Source organism: Helianthus annuus, chromosome 15 (assembly GCF_002127325.2).
Source record: "Helianthus annuus cultivar XRQ/B chromosome 15, HanXRQr2.0-SUNRISE, whole genome shotgun sequence".
NCBI classification, from domain to species: Eukaryota; Viridiplantae; Streptophyta; class Magnoliopsida; order Asterales; family Asteraceae; genus Helianthus; species Helianthus annuus.
Genome location: NC_035447.2, coordinates 135,113,252 through 135,129,148, shown reverse-complemented (window position 1 = coordinate 135,129,148; position 15,897 = coordinate 135,113,252). Strand labels below are relative to the sequence as shown.

General features: G+C 38.3%; 2 protein-coding genes across 2 annotated transcripts; one reads left to right on the top strand and one right to left on the bottom strand.

Annotated features, from left to right (window-relative positions):
- Nucleotides 1–9,931: 9,931 nt before the first annotated feature.
- LOC110912543 (tRNA-dihydrouridine(16/17) synthase [NAD(P)(+)]-like) lies at nucleotides 9,932–13,791 on the top strand. Its single transcript, XM_022157297.2, has 3 exons — nucleotides 9,932–10,444; nucleotides 10,528–10,634; nucleotides 12,721–13,791. The coding sequence occupies exons 1-3, from the start codon at nucleotides 10,109–10,111 to the stop codon at nucleotides 13,421–13,423; spliced, it is 1,146 nt and encodes a 381-aa protein (XP_022012989.1). The 5' UTR covers nucleotides 9,932–10,108; the 3' UTR covers nucleotides 13,424–13,791.
- LOC110912544 (protein IRX15-LIKE-like) lies at nucleotides 13,730–14,827 on the bottom strand. Its single transcript, XM_022157298.2, has one exon. The coding sequence runs from the start codon at nucleotides 14,774–14,776 to the stop codon at nucleotides 13,847–13,849; it is 930 nt and encodes a 309-aa protein (XP_022012990.1). The 5' UTR covers nucleotides 14,777–14,827; the 3' UTR covers nucleotides 13,730–13,846.
- Between the last annotated feature and the right edge of the window lie 1,070 nt (nucleotides 14,828–15,897).

Below are 15,897 nucleotides of genomic sequence, written 5' to 3'. Positions count from 1 at the left end.
CAGGCGATGATACGACCGACAAAGGTAAAGGAAAGGTGGACGAGCCGAGGAAGTTGATAGATGAAAGTAGTTCGTCTTCTGATGATGAAGGAGGTTCTGGTGATGATGAATCGTCTTCTGAGGATGATAATCCTCCTCCTCCAGGGATGCGAAAGGCTTATGATCAGCGCGGAAATTTTCATGGTTTTGAAAGTATTGAGAAACCGGTTAGAACCGCAGAGTCTGACAAAGATGAGGATTATATCCCTGCTGCTCCTGGTTTGATTAGAAAGAGGAAAGCAAGAAGACAGGGTGTTCGTGCTTCAAAGAAATCAAAGGAAACTGCTGGTGATGCCCCTATTCCTGTTTCGATCCAGCATTCAACTCCTCCAGAGCAACAGCTACCACCTCTTAGTGATCAATTGACTTCATCAGAGATGCTGGAGCTGGTCTCTTCTCCTCAGACATCTTCTGGGACACGCACGGCGACTGTTGATCAACAGCCGCCTGCAACTCCCGTCTCAGGTACACACGTACGGCCTCCTCTTGTTATTACTGGTCCAACAGGTACTTCCGGTCCAGCTGGTCAGTCTGGTTCCTTAGGACCTGAGCCTTCACGGCCTACTCTAGTAGAAACATTGTCTAGTTTGTCTGAAGCTGAGAAAATTCACTTCCTGATCGAACAAATCAGTGAATTGGGTAGCTTAATCGTTCGGAATACTAGAAAGATTGAAGAGTATCGTGTACAGCGAACACAGGATGTGGTGGCACACAACAAGCTAGTCTCTATTGTTGATGCTCAGAATCTTAAGATAAAAGAACAAGCTCTAGAGATTGAAAGGCTAAAAGAAGCAAACAGGGCTCGTGATAGGGAAGCTGAGATATTGAAAGGGCGGAGCGATGTGTTAGAGCATGAGGCGAAAGTGTTAAAGCAGAAGCATGAAGAGCTGTCTGAGCGTTATAAAAATCGTGATGATCGATTAATAGAAGGCTTCAAGCCTATTCAAGCAAATTTCAAGAAGATAGAACACAAAGTAGTTACGCTTTGGAATGAAAGGTGCAAAGCATTAGACATCGTTCCCTCAAAGCGTGGCGATGACAAAGACGATGATGCAGCAAATCCTGATCAACCAGCTGCCTCAGGTTCCGGTGCAACTGCATCCGGTGCTGCAGGTGGGTCTGGTACGTCTCAAGATGCTCCTACTGCTCTTCCCACAGCTACTACTGGTCCTTCTGAGCAGACTGAATCGTTGGAAGCTTCGGCAGGACTTGAACATGTTAGTCTTGAACCGGAAGCATTTGCCGATCTCCCTGAATCCTCAATTGTCCATCAGTATCATCCAGTCACGGGTGAATTATTAGAAGAGGGAGAACACGTTACAGAGATGTCTGATGAACGTGTATTAGCTCTGAAGGAATTGGATGAAGTTGATGTGAATATGATCGATGCTACTCCGTTAGTTCCGGACGAAACCGATTTCTCTACGATAGATGAAATCTTCATCGGTTCGGATCCGGAACGTCCTGTTTATGTTGGTCAAGATAATGCGGAGTTTAATGCTCTTGATGATGAGTTTGTGGCGGCGAAGACAGCAAAATTTGCTAATCTTTCTTCAGATTCTCCTACAGCTCAAGAAAACCGTGAGAAGACCGTGAACGAATGGCGAGCGGATTTCCTAGCTAGGAATCCTCCTCCGCTCCCTCCGTTGGATCAAGTCAACTACATGAATCTGGAAAAGAATTCGGCTCGGGGTCGTATTATTAGCTGGATGTTCATCAAGGAGCTTCACTGCATGGTTGTGAAGCGAGAATGCGGCCTTCAGTACTTCAGGACTCTTCTCAGCATTCTTTCACTTCCTTATTATGATGTTGCTGTTTTGGCTCAGCTGAAGGTTATTAATCGAGTTGAAGAAAAGATGGTGGATCTGTTTGCAAAGAAGATCAGGTTGGAACGAAGAAGGGGTTGGAAGGATCCGCTATACAAGCCGCAGTTTCCTCGATACGAGCAGATCAGGTTTACGCTTGATCCAGACACAAATACTGCTCGTTATCGTTTGGTTTATGATCCTCCAAAGTTGATGAAGAAGATACCGTTGTTGAAAATGAAGACAGATTTTCTGGGTAACTTTCGTTGCTGGGTTTATGATGCAGATACTGGAGAAGCAGTGATCCTATTCCGAGACAGTCAGGAGAACTTTCGAATAATAGATCCGATGTGGATTACTAACATGTCCAGGTCGGATATTATTGTTCTTAAGGATCACGAGATCAACTACTTGGTTAGGGATCGGGAACAAGCAATGAAGTTTCAGAAGATGGCCTTGTATTGCTTCAACCTACTTGTGAATGCGGGAAGTGCATGGTCAACGCATCACTTAACGGTTGAAAGGACGTCAGAGACGTGAAGACACGAAGATCGAGACAAAGCTACAGCCAAGGGGGAGTTTGTTGGTGCACTTGTGTCTGTACTTTGTCTGTATTTTGTAATGATATAAAACGATGTCTTTTGTTAGTCTTGTTTACGTCTTTTGTTGGTTTGTGTATGTGTTTCAATGTAAGTTTGACCAAGTCAACCATCCTCCTGGTTTGACTTGGCCAAACAGTTAACACATAGATTGTAAGTTTGTTGTGTCGAAGGATGTCATCGAAGGATTGTTTATATCCTTCGATGAGCTCGAAAGATAACCTTCGATGGATGCAGTTGGACCTTGAAGGATATACCATCCTTCGAGGTATATGTGGATCCTTCGATAGCTGTATGATCGACAGATCATCTTTCGAGCAGTCAATCTGATCCTTCGGCCAGACTAACTGTTATGGGTATATATAGTCATGTAATGTGTTCACTTCATTGTGTGAGTGAACTTAGTCTTGTAGAGAGCGTATTTTCAGTTTGGTCAAGGGCTGTAACCGTGTCCACTGAAATACAAGAGAAAACTTTGATATCTCGTGTGTCTACCTTTCTCTTTGTAGCTCTCATATAAACTACTGGTTTGCATTCTAGCTTGGATTCCGCACTTGCTAGTGTGTTAAACATAACAAGGATAAGGTTTAACCTCGACCTCCGGGGGACCTACAATTTTGTACTTCCGGTTTTTCAAAGCTTCGTGGGTTTTTACAAAAGGTCGTCCCAACACTAGAGGAGCGTCATCGAGGATGACAAAGTCGGTTGGGATTACCATTTGATTTGTTTGAACTAAGACATCCTCAACTACACCGATTGATTTTATTATTTTCCGATTAGATAGAAAAATGGGAATTTGAAGTGGAGAAAAATCACTAATACTTAATTTTTCGAAAATGTAGTTTGGCATTATGTTAACACAAAGATCTTTATCAATTGTAATATTACTAATAAAGGAATTTTGAAAGAAACATGGAATCGATGTAATGTTAATTTCAAATGAGTCTTCTTTTATTAGCGAAGTTTGATCATTTGTTAACTTAATACTTATAGTTTCATCAATTTTTGTGTTAGTGTTTAACTCTTTTAAAAACTTAGCATGAGTGGGTACTAAACAATGATTTTTGAAAGAAGGTGACAAGAGATTAGTTTCTTTAAAATTAGACTCTTCTTGAATTTTAACGTTAACGGACTCACCTTTTTCGTTGTTTAACTCATGTGTCGGTTTTTCACTTATTTGCTCTTCCATTTTTACCTCTTCAACTATCTCTTCTTTATTTAATTCTTCTCTTGCGTGGAACTCCTCTTCCCTTGCGCGAGATTCTTTTATGCAGTGCTTGATGGTTTTAAGGTGTTCTAGTATCCTATCGGTTACGTCGGCGATAGAGTAAGGATCAGGATTTTCAAAGCTTGAATCCAGATGTTCGATCCTTTGTTCCTCATAATACCAATATGAAGTAGATGGTTCATACCATTGTTCTTCATTGTAAACATATGATGGATAAGGGTCGTAATTTTGTTCTTCATAATACTCATATGAAGTGGGTTGTTCACGCCATGGTTCCTCATAATAAGTATATGAAGGTGGTGGCTCATATCTTGGTTCCTCAAAGTATGAGTATGAAGGCTCATACCTTGGTTCATCAAAATATGAGTATGAGGGAGAAGGTTCATACCTTTGCTCTTCATAGGGTGTGTATGAAGTCGATGGCTCGTACCTGGGCTCCTCATAATAGGTGTATCAAGTGGATGGTTGAAATAAGTCACAATATTGTACCGAGTGCAGGTCACCACAAATGGTGCAATAGTCTTCCCTATAATCATCCTCCTCATAGGTGTAGTTGTAGCCTCCTGAGTATTGATCCATAAGAATCACTCAGCAGACTACAACAGAGTCTCGGGACCAGAAAACGAAAATAAATACGGAAACAGAGGCTGGACACGGCCCCGTGTTCAGTGGACACGACCCGTGTTCAGGGTCTGTATCAGGGCGTTTAAAAAAAAGTTACTGGTTTTGTGCAGCACGGGGCGTCTTCAGTGAGCACGACCCCGTGTTCAGACTCTGTATCTGGGTGTTTTGTGAAAAATATGCAGCACGGCCCCGTGTTCAGTGAACACGGCCCGTGTTCAACCTACTGTAAATGCAAAACTAACTAAAATGCAGAAAAATGTGTGCGCGTTTTGAAAAAAAAAGTTTGAAAAACTGATTAGGCCGTTGATTTTAAGCTTTCTTAAAATCCTTGTGTCCCCAGCAACGGCGCCAAAAACTTGATGCGTGTGTGGTGTACTATATTTTTGTGTATATTTTTAGCCCTTTTTAACCACTTTAGTCAAGTTTTAAATTTATAAAACACGATATTTACTAACACCAAACACACATATGGGCAAGTGCACTCATCGTGAGCGTAGTATAGTGTTGGTAAGATACCGAGGTCGTCCAAGGACACAAGAGCTTTTAATACCGGTTTATCCTCAGCGTCTAATCAAATCAAACATTTGGAAAAAAAAAGTTTTAAACTAGAAAATAAAAACTAAAATGCTGAAAATAAAAATAAAAATAAAAACAGATAAACAAGATGAATCACTTGGATCCGACTCGCCTTTAGCGTAACCTTTGATTATTTCCGCACTTTTGCACTTTTTAAGAGATTATCTTAGTTATTGTAGCAGGCCCCTCTTTTGAAGGTGACGTTACCCTCAACCCAGTAGTTTGAGTCAGCGAGGATACAATCCTAAAGGGTCGGATTATTGAAAGATAATTAATTAAGTTATTAATGCGTAATGTGGTAGGCCCCTCTTTTGAAGGTGACGTTACCCTCGGCTAAGTAGTCTGAGTCAGCAGGGATACAGTCCTAAGTAGCCGGGTTAAAGTTTTAATAGTAGTTTACATATGAGGGGATCAAAGAGTTTGGACCCCCGCCATCCAATACCATTGGGTATTGAAGGAGGTCCTACTAAATTTGATCCAGGTCCTTGCAGGATCTATACACTGAACAAGGCAAGACTCTTACCAAACCTTTCCCTTAACCCCTGACCAGGTAGCCAACATATCTCCATATAGACCGTGGAGATATGAATGGTGAAAATCTTTTATTTTATATAGACAGTAAAATAATGCCAAGACACCACGGACAAATGATAAAGAAGATTCACCTTCAACATAAGAAACTAGTAATTAAAGTCATTAATACATAACAAAATAAAAAGTGCGAAAAGATAAAAAATAAAAAGTATTACACTAAATGCTTGTCTTCACCAAGTGATGTAAGAGACTTAGGCAAACATGGCCTTTGATTGTCAAGAACTCTTACGATCAATCTTGGATCCCGACACTACTCACACACTCTATGATGGATGATGGATGATGGTGGTGGATGATGGTGTTGTGGTGGTGGTGGAGTGTGGGTGAAGTGTGAGAGAGGTGGTGTGCCAAGGGATGGTTTGCAAATGAGCTAAGCACCCCTATTTATAGCCTGAACAGAAGCTCGGGCACGGCCCCGTGTCCATCCCTCTTCTCTTTCTTCATTAATTGCAGTTTGTCTGCATTAGTTGACCATGCCCCCGTGTCCGCTGGGCACGACCCCGTGTGCAGAAGCGTATCTGTACTATCAAGATTTCCTCAGATTCTGCGAATCTTAGAGTTGACCACGGCCCCGTGTCCGCTGGGCACGCCCCCGTGGTAGGTGATAGAAGCTTCTACAACTTTGTCTTTTCTGCTGACACTTGGGCACGCCCCCGTGCTCATTGAGCACGGGGCGTGTTCAGCCTTCTGTTCTCTTGTTTTTGCTTGGGAAGACGCTGTCGGGGGGGTCGGGCATGCCACGTTTGTTCCTTTTCTTGTATTTATGTTAGATTTGGCTGCCTTTTTGCTTCTTATGTTCATTTGAGCTCATTTAATCCTGAAAATACAAAAGGAAGACAAAAACACACTTTTCCAACATTAGTACTAAAAAGGGTTAGCTTTATGCTACAATTGATGTAATTTATATGTTGCATTTTGTACACATCAGTTAGTAAGGGTGAAAGGAGTGCTCCCCAAATGGGGAGTGGTAAACTTTTCCACTAGCCAATAATCTCATGCCATGTCAACTCCCCACTCCACTCCCCATTTTGCACTCAAACACTAGGGTGCTCAAACACATGGAGAGTGGTAAACAACTTATTGAAAAAAAAGAGTAACTTGCCAAAATCGTCTCTGAGGTTTGGACATATTTGTCAGTTTCATCCAAAACAACTTTTTTTGTACCATATTGCCCTTCACTTTTGAGAAATTTTGTCATTTTCATCCAAACGTCTAACTTTTTTGCCAAAATCATCATTGAGATTTGGGAACTTTTGTCATTTTCATCCAAATGTTTGATAGAAAAAATAAAGCAATTTGAAAGTTTAGATGAAAATGGCAAAAAGTGTCAAAAGTAAATGGCAATATGGTACAAAAAAATTGTTTTGGACTAAACTGGCAAACATGCCCAAACCTCAAGGATGATTTTGGCAATTTACTCAAAAATAAAAAATAAAAGAAATATGTGATTAGTTGGAAGGGGTTGGGTCCACCCATAGCCCCCTCTCTCTCTTCTCTTCCCACATTCGGTGGCTACTAGGGGTGTTCAGAATTCGTTTCGAATTCGACAAATTCGAAATTCGTTTAAATTCGGTTCGATTATCAAGAATTCATTTCGATTATAAAAATTGGAATTCGAATTCGAGTCAAGTAAATCTAATACGAATTTATAATTTCAAATTCGATTCGAAATTCGAATAAAAATTGTACATTTTTATTTATTATTTTTATATATAATACATATATAACTTTTATTAGGTTATACTATAAATTATTTTCAAAATTTATTCGAAGTATTAAAATTACCCATTAGCAAACCCACTACATGGCCCATAACTAAAACCTTAGTAACAAATCTATGAATAGATTTGTAACCCCAAAAATATCAACTTGTAATGTGAAGTGGTTATTCCCGACTTCTCGTTTTAGAATTTAAACTTATAGTACATTATTTGAAACTTTTTAATGTGATATTGTGATTTATTGATGCTTTAAATCTTATGTTTCATTTTGATAGTTATTTACATGTTTTTAAAGAAGCTGAATTAAATCGAATTTATTCGAATTCGAATTTTTAATCGAATACGAATTAGGTTTTTTATTCGAATACGAATCGAATTCGGAAAGTTTTAATCGAATACGAATTCAAGGGAAAATAAAAATTATTCGAATAATTCGATTCGAATAATTCGAAAATTCGATATTCGATTCGATGAACACCCCTAGTGACTACTCACCGTATCCCCCACTTTCCACTCACCGAATAGAGGCTGGCAACCTCTTGCCGCGTGGTAAATTATGGTCATCAAAGGTGCCCCCTCCACCCTAAGTTGTTTCAAAAAGCTAAGCTAAACGCCCGTAGGTGGATAAAAAATGACAAATTTTAAGAAGCAAATAGAAAACCAAACAAAACAAGAAAGAAAAACGATTTTGAATGAAAATGTCCAAGTTACCAAAAACATAAGAACGAAAATATCCGTTTACTCCACTGAAAAGATTTTTTTCTTTTGAACCGCAAATTCGTTTTATCAATAGACCACCACCCGGTCCACTTGAAAAGATTTCACACATTCGATTAACAACCCGGTCCACCCGATTTCACAACCGGCTAAACCCTTACAAACCAAAAAGACCTAACCGCATCGCAACCGTTCCTCCTCCCGAAACCCTAACCTTCACCGGTAAAAAACCACCATCATCACCAATCAACATTCAACTCATGGCCTTTAGCTCCATCACTCAAACCCTAGCTCCAAACAACGCCGAAGACCTCTGTTTCGAGACAACAAAATCCTTCACACCCTCCGAAACCTCACCATTAGCCACTCCGAAACCCTACGTGACCGCCGATGCCAGAATTGAGAGAGCATGGATACACTGGAAGAATCTCGGTGAACATAAGCTAATTGTAGCACCAATGCCACCCGATCTGATGAGGAAGAACAATTTCAGGTTATGTCGGTTGGCTTTTGTTGAAAATGTTATGTTGAGGTGGCGGCGGTTTCAGGCTATGGTGGGCTGGTGGTGACCACAAATAATTTAAAACTATTTATTATTTTTAACTTATACATGTTTAAAAACTTGTACAATAGGTAAATAATAATTTTTAAACAATGACGTATTCATCTATATACTTAGAAACCTATTTTGGGACACTTGTCATTCCCTCATTTAATTGATTAAATTATCAATAATACTAAAAATAATAATAGTTAATCTAAATTAATACAAATTCTTATTATTAATAATATTTAATCAAATCTAAAATCTAATCTGATACAAATTTTTATTATCAATAATATTTAATCAAATCTAATAAGAATTCATACGAATTCCAAAGTTGATATTAACTTTCAAATAATTAAAAAAAAAAATCCGCCTAACATCACAAATGTTTCTGTTGAATTCGATTAATTAATTTGTTCAACAATCACTATTATCTTTATCATTCCGTACGGTTAACCGATTTATCATAATACAACCTCCCACCTATTCAATCATATATGATTTTTCAATCTTATATTAACTAAATAAATAAAGTTTAATATTCAATCTTATCCTACTTTAAATATAAAAAAAATTCGTTAGTTCAGATCAATTTTCAATCTTATCCTACTTTAAATATAAAAAAAATCCGTTAGTTTTTTTAAATATATATTTTTTATTATTTGGTATATAAAATCATATTTATTCAACCCATGTAATACACGGAGGTTTTTAAAAATATAACTTTTTTTATTATTTGGTAAACAATGTTACATTTATTCAACCCGTGTAATACAATGATTTTAAAGATATAATTTTTTTATTATTTGGTATATAATATTACATTTATTCAACCCGTACAATACATATGGTTTTTATGGATATAACTTATTGTATTATTTAATATATAAAATTACATTTCTTCAACCCGTGCAATAAAGGAGACTTTTAAAAAGATAATGTTTTATTATTTGGTATATAAAATTATTTATTCAACCCGTATAATACACGTAGTTATAACCTAGTTAGCAAATAAGTAAATAATCTAATACCCATCTTTTAATCATAAACATTAGACAAGGTTAACTAAGCGGATAAAAAACAAATAGAATACCAAACAAGAAAGAAAGATGATTTTGAATGAAAATGTCCAAGTGACCAAAAACATAAGAACGGAACTATCTAAGTAAATTACTTTTTGAGTTCCTAAGTTATAGTCCTTTTAATCACTTAAGTCAAAAAATCAAAAAAGTTTAACGCCGTAAGTCCTTAACCATTTATTTTATAACGTTTTGAGTCTAATTTTTAACACTTGTACTTTTGATTTTGAACTCAAATGGTTAAAACCACTAAACACAATGACTCAAAACATTACAAAACGAGTGATTAGAAACTCAAAACGTTAAACTTTTTGATTTTGAAATTAAAATAGAAACTCTGTCTGTTCACAAAAGATTTTTTTCCTTTGAACCGCAAATTTGTTTTATCAATAGACCTCCACCCGGTCCACTGAAAAGATTTCACGCGTTCGATTAACAACCCGGTCCACCCGATTTCACAACCGGCTAAACCCTCACAAACCAAAAAGACCTAACCGCATCGCCGCCACTCCTCCTCCCGAAACCCTAACCTTTACCGGAAAAAAACCGCCATCATCACCACCAATCAACATTCAACTCATGGCCTTTAGCTCCATCACTCAAACCCTAGCTCCAAACAACGCCGAAGACCTCTGTTCCGAGACAACAGAATCCTTTACACCCCCCGAAACCTCACCGTTAGCCACTCCGAAACCCTACGTGACCGCCGATGCCAGAATTGAGAGAGCGTGGACACACTGGAAGAATCTCGGTGAACCTAAGCTAATTGTAGCACCGATGGTGGATAATTCGGAGCTTCCGTTTCGATTGTTGTGTCGGAAATACGGTGCTGAAGCTGCTTACACACCTATGCTTCACTCTCGTATTTTTACTGAGAACGAGAAGTATCGGTGTACGGAATTTACTACGTGTAAGGTAACCGTTTTGTTTCGTTTCGTTTGTTTGAATTTATGTTATGTGATTTGATAACTCTGATACCTGTTGTTTGAGATCTGCAGGAAGATCGGCCGTTGTTTGTTCAGTTTTGTGCTAATGATCCGGATACTTTACTGGAAGCAGCACGCAGGGTGGAACCGTATTGCGATTATGTTGATATTAATTTGGGGTAAGTTATTGCAACTGCTATAGAAGTTCTTGGATAATGTGATTCTGTTATGGAAGTTGTTGTGTGTTGAGTTCTATGTTTGTTGACTATAAATGTAATGGTGTTAGTATAGCTTAGGGCACTTGTTTAGCAAATTTGTACTGTAAGTTACCTGCATAAATGATAACAAGATATTAAACCTTAATCAAGAAGATGGGGGCTTAAATCAATTGCATAGAGTATGAGGTAGAACTCCATGTTCTATGTAGTTAATATCGTGATATATCACCAATATATCAGTGAATATCGGTTATTGGTCCCCTGGTGAGATATCGGTGCAAAATATTGCTTAGCATATCGGTACCGACAATATTCGAACGATATTGGACAGATATTATATCACTGATTTTCCCGATATCTGTACCGTTCTTCTTAGTTCTAGCATTTGTCTTTCTTCTTAGGGGGCGTTTGGTTCGCGGAATGTTTTGGAATTGGAATTTGCGTAGGAATTAGAATTTGAGGGAATTGGATTTGGAATTTAAACATTCCAATTGGAATTGGAAATTGTTGGAATTGGAATCTTAATTCCATTTTTGTTGTGTTTGGTTGTCAAATGAATGGAATCCATCACCCCGTCACCCACAACCCTCGGTTCGGGTCGAAACCGTTCGCGATGAAACGGTACCGCGAAACGGTTCGATTCAAAACGGTTCGCGTCGAATCGGTTCGTGTCGAAACAGTTCGATTTGAAACGGTACGGGTCGAAACGGTTCGGTTCGAAACCGGTACGGGTCGAAACCATTCGGGTCGAAGATTCCAATGAATTTACTTTAATTTCTTCACATATAGGAAGGATTTTGAATTCCTTTAGTTAAAGGAATTTAAAGGAATTTAAGTCTAATTCCAATTCCAATTCCATTGTCAACCAAACACATGAAGATTGGAATTGAGATTCCAATTCCATCAAATTCTGTGAACCAAACAAGTTAAAAGATGGAATTCAGATTCCAATTCCCTTAAATTCCATTGAATTCTTGCAAACCAAACGCCCCCTTATTGTTGCTATTAGTGTTTTAAGTCTTAATTGTTAATTATTAGTGTTAAATGTTAGTGTTTTGAGTCTTAATTAGTTTCTACTTGCTACATTTGTTAGTGTTTTGCAAGTTGCAAAAGGTTAATTTGTTAATGGTAGGAGAGAATACTGAATTGTTAGTGTTAAATTGATATATATATAAATTCAACATGATATTAAAATTACCGATATCCAAAATATCGGTCCTTGACCGATATCCGATTTTTTACCGCATTAACTACTTAGTCCATGTTATGCTTGAATTTGTATTTTGATTTATTAGGGTATGTTTGCACATGTGGATGCTTGTAAAAGTTGCATAACTAAACATATAAGTTTTGTATTATGGCGTTTCATTTTGTGAAATCTGAAAATCTTAAAGGGCTTATATATTAACTTGAGGAGTAGGATACAATCTAATGCATATATGTCAACGACAATGAAATTCAAGCTTACCATGCCTGTCACAGTACTAGACACCTAATGTACAAGACGAGAACGTTCATTTAAGAACCAAGATCATTTGTATAGTGCTTTAAACGTGGTACGCCAGATAATTTATGTGACCGCCCATGTTTGTCTTTCCCACTACATCTAATAATTTTTTGTGCATTGTGTACAAGTGTATTATGCGGATCTCGTGCGCAACATGATTTTTACAGTACGAACAAGAGAACTTTAATAAAAAAAGGTAGCCAATTTTGGTGTGCTTAGTACTTACTTGCGTCAAATATTGAGTTACCCGAAATAGAAAAATCTGAAAGTTTGTGATCTTTAGTATTTTAAAAGTTCATTATCTCTATTGGAAACTAGATCAAAGCTGGTTAATTTTCCCTATAAAGGAAGCAATGATCTGACAAGTTGTAAGGGTTCTTTAGATCTATTTTATGATGGCAACACTCAATACAATTTAAAAGGCGTGCAGGGTTTTGTTTGCAACCCGTTTCAGATCTTAACTTAGTAAACCACATTATTATAGGCAGCTAGGTGAATTTAATCACCCCTGGTTATAATTTATATACTTATATGTTGCAGGTGCCCACAGCGTATTGCCAAACGAGGAAACTATGGAGCTTTTTTAATGGACAAGTTGCCTCTGGTGAAGTCGTTGGTTGAAAAATTAGCTCAAAACCTCGATGTTCCCGTGTCTTGCAAAATCCGGGTTTTCCCAGATTTGCAAGACACTTTAAATTATGCAAAGATGTTAGAAGATGCGGGATGTGCGCTTCTTGCAGTACATGGACGCACACGAGATGAAAAGGACGGGAAAAAGATTAGGGCAAATTGGGAGGCAATACGGGCTGTTAAAAACGCTCTTCGGATACCAGTTCTTGCAAATGGGAATATACGCCACATGGATGATGTGAAACGTTGCTTAGAAGAGACGGGTGCTGATGGGGTACTTTCAGCTGAGACTCTTCTTGAAAATCCCGCTCTGTTTGCTGGATTTAGGACAGTTGAATGGGTATCTGATGGTGAAGAGGGCGTTCAAGATGGTAAACTAGATCAAGCTGACTTAGTTGTTGAGTATCTGAAGCTTTGTGAAAAATACCCGGTGCCATGGAGAATGATTCGGGCTCATCTTCACAAGATGTTAGGGGAATGGTTTAGGGTTCATCCGCATGTTAGAGATGATTTTAATGCACAGTCCATACTCACCTTCGAGTTCCTTTATGATATGGTCAATCGGCTTAGAGATCTTGGTGTTTCAAGTCCTCTTTATGTCAACAACACTTGACCCAACCCATGGGCGGATCTAGCATAGGTTGAGGGGTAGCCTGCGCTCCGCTGCGCTAACCCTCAACTTTCTTGTCGAAATACATTTTTTGTGCGAAAAAGAAAAAGAAAATTCTTCTTCATTTTAGGTATCGGCTACTCCTGAACAAAAATTATTTTAGCCCGCGCTACCCCTTAACTTTTCTTCTAGATCTGCCACTGAGTCCTGACCTGAAGGCGTATCTGCAAACAAGGTCTCGTATGATTTTAATGTCTTAACGGGTCAGATATTTATTATAGTCTTGCTATTAATACACATTTAGCATCATTGAAAAAAATGTAAAATGATTGTTTTTATGTTATAATACAATTACTCCCGATTATCCTAAACCGAATTACCGAGTAATGATTATGTTGTAAACAATACAAAATGGTAATTGGCGGCCTAGGAAGTCGTCGTCGTCGGATGGTTGTGGCAGAACTGGTTTGTGCCACTCTCAGCCGTCACTCTCTCCACCACAAAATGAGCCAACAAATCTTTAGAAGACTTGACCAAGTTCTCTTTACACAAAAACTCTTCACTAGACACTTTCTCCACCTCTCTGTTATAGTTATGAACAAACACATGGGTCTTATGGTTCCCTCCCTTTTTGCTCCGGGCAAGAACACTGGCGGTGAAGATTGCTGATATACTCCCTGGACCTTCCGGCCAATACCCACGTGGACCGTCCACTAAAATCACGTCCCAGTCCAATTCATACAATTGGTTAGGAAGGTCGTTTAATCCAATCTTGCAATCGGAGAACAATAAATTTTGCACTGGTCGGCACTCGTTGCGTGCTTGTTCTTTAACGGAAGTCACAAGCTCATTAAGCTCACTGATCTTGGTGGTGTATTGGACATCATACGCTTCAATTTCTGGGTACTTTTCCTCCATGTAGGCGGCATAGTAGCGGTTTTCATCTATGAAAACTGTGCGTCCATAGTGGTTCAAAGCGTTCCAGAGGAGGGTTTCTCGCGTGAGCCCAAATACAAGAAAGTTACAAGGGGAAGTGCATTGTTTGAGGACATCAGAGATCTGTTTCATATCAGTCTGCGACATGTGGTCAGTGCTGTTGGCGTTGGCGGCATAGTGAACAAGGGCTTTCACCACTGATTTAGGTAGTGATTGATGTTGGTGGTTGATGGTGGCAGTGATATGTGTCGTGGTGGTTGTATGGAACGATTCACGGGTGTAGACAAGGGTCAGAAGGGATGCTAAGGCAAACACTGACATGAGCGCGATGAGCCAAAGGCGGTTCGGGTTTCCTTGTTTCTGGATGAAGGCATGCAGAAGAATAAGCTTGGTGTTGTTGCCATTGTTATTGGTCTTCATAATGTATGTCTGTGTGTGTGTGAGTTTGATGGATCGAATGAAAGCTTTGGAGCAAGAGAGGAGTGAATTTAAAGAAGGTCAAGAGGCAATAAAGTTGAATACTTTAGATATTGTTGAAAAGATTAATAAAAAAAGGTTGTACATCATACCTCTTTCATAAACATATTTTTTACATGTAACGCATGATATTATTATTATTATTTTAATAATTGTTAGGGCGGACAAATGATTTCTTTAAACCGTGGGCTGTGTGGGAAAAGAAGGAAACGGAATGGGTGATGACGTTAAGTGACAACAAACATATGATATGACAATGAGATAGTAGCTGCATTTTGGCACCTAATGTCCTAATGTTTAATTTACTTAATATGTTGACTTTCCACGAAGGAACAAACAATATAGCACAAATGGCAAAATTCATGTTTTTAGTTTTACATTATTATTAAAATGAATTTAATTTTGTTGAACGTAATGTTCAATTTATCTAGTAACTAGGTGTTGCCCCCTCGTTGCGGGGCGATGGTCAAATAATTCTCAACCAATTAAAAAAACAGTAGTATAGTTTTGTTAGAAAGAAAAAGTAAAAAGAGTGTTAGGCAGCTCCTTAACATGAGTTTTAGCTACGGCAAAGTTACTTCGGGGAAAAATCAAATTTTTTTCCCGAGGGTAAAATCCTATTTTTTAGCTAGGGGAAAACCATATTTTTATTTTGCACTAGGGGCAAAAACGTAATTTTGAATTGAGGGTGATATTGTAATTTTGAACCGAGGGGAAGTTCGTAAATTTTAGCTGGGGGCAAAAACATAATTTTATTTTGAACTGGGGGGTAAAGACGTAATTTTAAACTGTGGGCAAAACCGTAATTTTAAAGTAGGTATAAAATAATAAACTTGTCTAAAATCGTAATTTTGAGCCAGGGGAAAAGAAAATTTTATTTTGAACTGGGACGAAAACGTAGTTTTGGCTGACGGTAAAAGCGTAATTTTTTACCGAGGGCGAAATCGTATTTTTTAGCTCGAGGGAAAAGGGTAAATCTATTTTGAAGTTGGGGCAAAACCGTATTTTGTAAATGGGGGCAAAAACGTAATTTTAAAGTTGGTATAAAATAATAAACAGGTTGG

What these genes read in the sequence shown, in the direction of transcription:
- LOC110912544 (XM_022157298.2), bottom strand. Translation starts at nt 14,776, where the DNA reads ATGAAGACCAATAACAATGGCAACAACACCAAGCTTATTCTTCTGCAT.
- LOC110912543 (XM_022157297.2), top strand. Translation starts at nt 10,109, where the DNA reads ATGGCCTTTAGCTCCATCACTCAAACCCTAGCTCCAAACAACGCCGAA. An exon ending in CGGAATTTACTACGTGTAAG is followed by an intron (nt 10,445 to 10,527) that starts GTAACCGTTTTG and finishes TGAGATCTGCAG; the next exon opens with GAAGATCGGCCGTTGTTTGT. An exon ending in TATGTTGATATTAATTTGGG is followed by an intron (nt 10,635 to 12,720) that starts GTAAGTTATTGC and finishes TATATGTTGCAG; the next exon opens with GTGCCCACAGCGTATTGCCA.